The 2,600-nt window shown below is 40.5% G+C and overlaps 1 protein-coding gene across 1 annotated transcript; it reads right to left on the bottom strand.

Annotated features, from left to right (window-relative positions):
• Window positions 1-244: 244 nt before the first annotated feature.
• Window positions 245-1,546, bottom strand: LOC147463008 (uncharacterized). The gene has a single exon (XM_086495112.1). The coding sequence runs from the start codon at window positions 1,544-1,546 to the stop codon at window positions 245-247; it is 1,302 nt and encodes a 433-aa protein (XP_086351238.1).
• Between the last annotated feature and the right edge of the window lie 1,054 nt (window positions 1,547-2,600).

The following is a 2,600-nucleotide window of genomic DNA, read 5'->3' as shown; positions in this document are numbered from 1 at the left end:
GGAGAGCCACAAGCTGTCCATTACGCGGTCCATAATCTGGAATCATAGGATAATCCAAGCCATCAAGCACAAAATCATTAATATTAACGACAGGAACTTCTATAAATTGTGAAGTAATTAGCCGCATCTCTGCTTCAATCAAACCAACTACAACGGTTATATCAACAAAAGTGCTTTGGAATATCTTTGACAACATCGCTAACCGCCGCAAGATGTCAGCCATAAAGTGCAAGCTATATACAAACTAAAAATCTTTTACCTCGTCAAAGAGAGAAGAGTTATTCTCCTTCAAAAAGACGAGTAGCGCTTCAAGAGACTCGCATACCTTGTGCACACACATAGATCTACTTAACCAGTGCACTTTATGAATGCGGCTCATTTGCAACACTGCACATCCAAATTCAGCTTCAAGATCTGCCAATTTAGCACTTCTAATCGAGCTCTTACTAAAAGTGGATGCAATCTCATTCACAATTTGATCAATATATTGTGCATAAGCATTGCCTTTCACTTCATCAACCAAGCATAGACTAGCTCGATGTGCAATACAATGAATAGAAGTCATGTAAGAGTTTTCTCGTTTAAAACGAGTAACCACCCCATTGTGCCTTCCTATCATTGCAGATGCACCATCGGTCCCAATACATATCATTTTTGATCTATCAAGTTGCAACTCAGCCAAAAAGAAATTTGCACGTTCATGCAAATGCTCAGATGTACCTTCTGCAACCTCCAAGAGTCCCAAAAAAACAGTAACAGGATCTGAATCCTCGATAAAGGACGCATAGACAATCATATGTTGGCATGTGACTATATCTATTGATTCATCCATCATTATGCTATAAAAGTTTGAAGCATTTAGACGCAACAATATTTTTGTCAGCAAGTCCTCACTAATATAACGCACAAAAGAGCTGCATGCTTTATCATTTTGATACAAATCTCTCACTAAGTTTGGACAATCACAAAACTCAAGTAAATCCACAGTAGAAGTAAACTTACTAAAAGCCAAATCCTCCTTGGCAACATGGTAGGCAGCAGCAAACAACCGTTTACTACTTACCATCTCAACATCTTGACGCTTTTCAACCCCATCTTCGATGGTTATCTTATTTTTTCCAAACATATAATGTGCATCTCGATGTGCTTTAGTACCTGCATGCTCAGTTAGGGCACTATGCTGGACATTAGTAGATCCGTTCTTACCAAACTCACTGCGCGAGTTATTGACCTGCTTGCAATATTTACAAAACATCCTAGCACTAACAGGATCAAATTCAGCCCATTCAAATGCACCCCTACTTCTAGCCCAAGAAGGGTTCCATGCAAGCCTACAAAGTTCCTTTTTTACCTCAGAATCTTTATCATCAACCTTGGAAGCATTAGAGCCATCATTACTACTACCTGTTATGTTGTCCTCCACTTGAAGCTCCACCACTTGTTCAATAGAGGAACCGTCTTTTGCACGACCCCTCTTCTTTGATTTCTTGACAGGTGGTTGCTCCCTTGTGAAGCGTGGCATCGCAAACAACGTTCTTTGAGACATCCTAGCATAAAAGAGAAATCACTTTAGTAAGATATCATACCTCTCTCTCTCTCTCTCTCTCTCTGTCTCACACTCACACACACACACACACACACACACACACACACACACACACACACACACACACGCAAAGTATGTGTGCACATACATAAAATATCCCCTCTAACTATGCATGAACATTGTATAATTGAGCCTTCAAAAGAAGTATCTTAACTCAAAGCTATGCCACTTCAAAATTCAAGAATGCCGGTTGGAAGAGAGGGGATTTAAAAAATTCCTCTAAAATTGAGACACATAAGTTCAAAAACATTTACAACCACTCCATGGCTAAGTTTTCCTTTTTCAAAATCTTAAAAAGGAACTGTGTGTCTGTGTGTCGTTAGAAACATGACTTCTCCCAAACATTATTGTACATTTAAATTCATAGAAGTAGAAATACATACAAACATATTGGGTAAAGAAGAGCATGATCCTGATTCTTAAACATATTGAGCGGCACACAACTTCCATTTTAAAATTTTGTTAAAAGCCGTAAATCAACCACAAGAAGGGCTGATAACAGAGATCGCATATTGGTTAATCTCAATCACATACCTTAAAAAATAAAGTCTTTGTGAGTTCTGAGTGAGGAGAGACCCTCACCTTAGTCCTTTCGTGCAAATACGGAATGTCGAGAGCTGATGGTGCGCAAGCTGGAGTTGATTGTTGCCTGAGGCCTCTTTGTTGTGAGTGCACCAAAATCTGCAGATTCGGCTGGCTCTTCAATCATGCAGATACAACGGAAGCTTAGGGCTTCTCCTGCATGCCCTTCCTCCTCTTCTACTTCGAACTTTCGGAACCTTTTTGCATCAAAGTGGTGGGTGATTGTGTATTGCGCTCAATGCTCACACGAGAGTGTGTGTGGCAGTGTGCGACGCGTGAGTTGTGAGTGTGTGTGTGTGTGTGCCTGTGTGGAATTTGGATGAATGTGATGCGCGGCAATGGGCATGCATTTGCATGCAAGTAGCGCGCAGTTAATACTCAGGAGTCAGAGACTAGAGCCAGAAGTATTAGG

Source organism: Adiantum capillus-veneris, chromosome 2, assembly GCF_014529385.1.
Source record: "Adiantum capillus-veneris isolate H3 chromosome 2, ASM1452938v2, whole genome shotgun sequence".
Taxonomy (NCBI): domain Eukaryota; kingdom Viridiplantae; phylum Streptophyta; class Polypodiopsida; order Polypodiales; family Pteridaceae; genus Adiantum; species Adiantum capillus-veneris.
The sequence above is the reverse complement of the archived record's forward strand: the minus strand, read 5'-3'. Positions and strand labels throughout refer to the sequence as shown.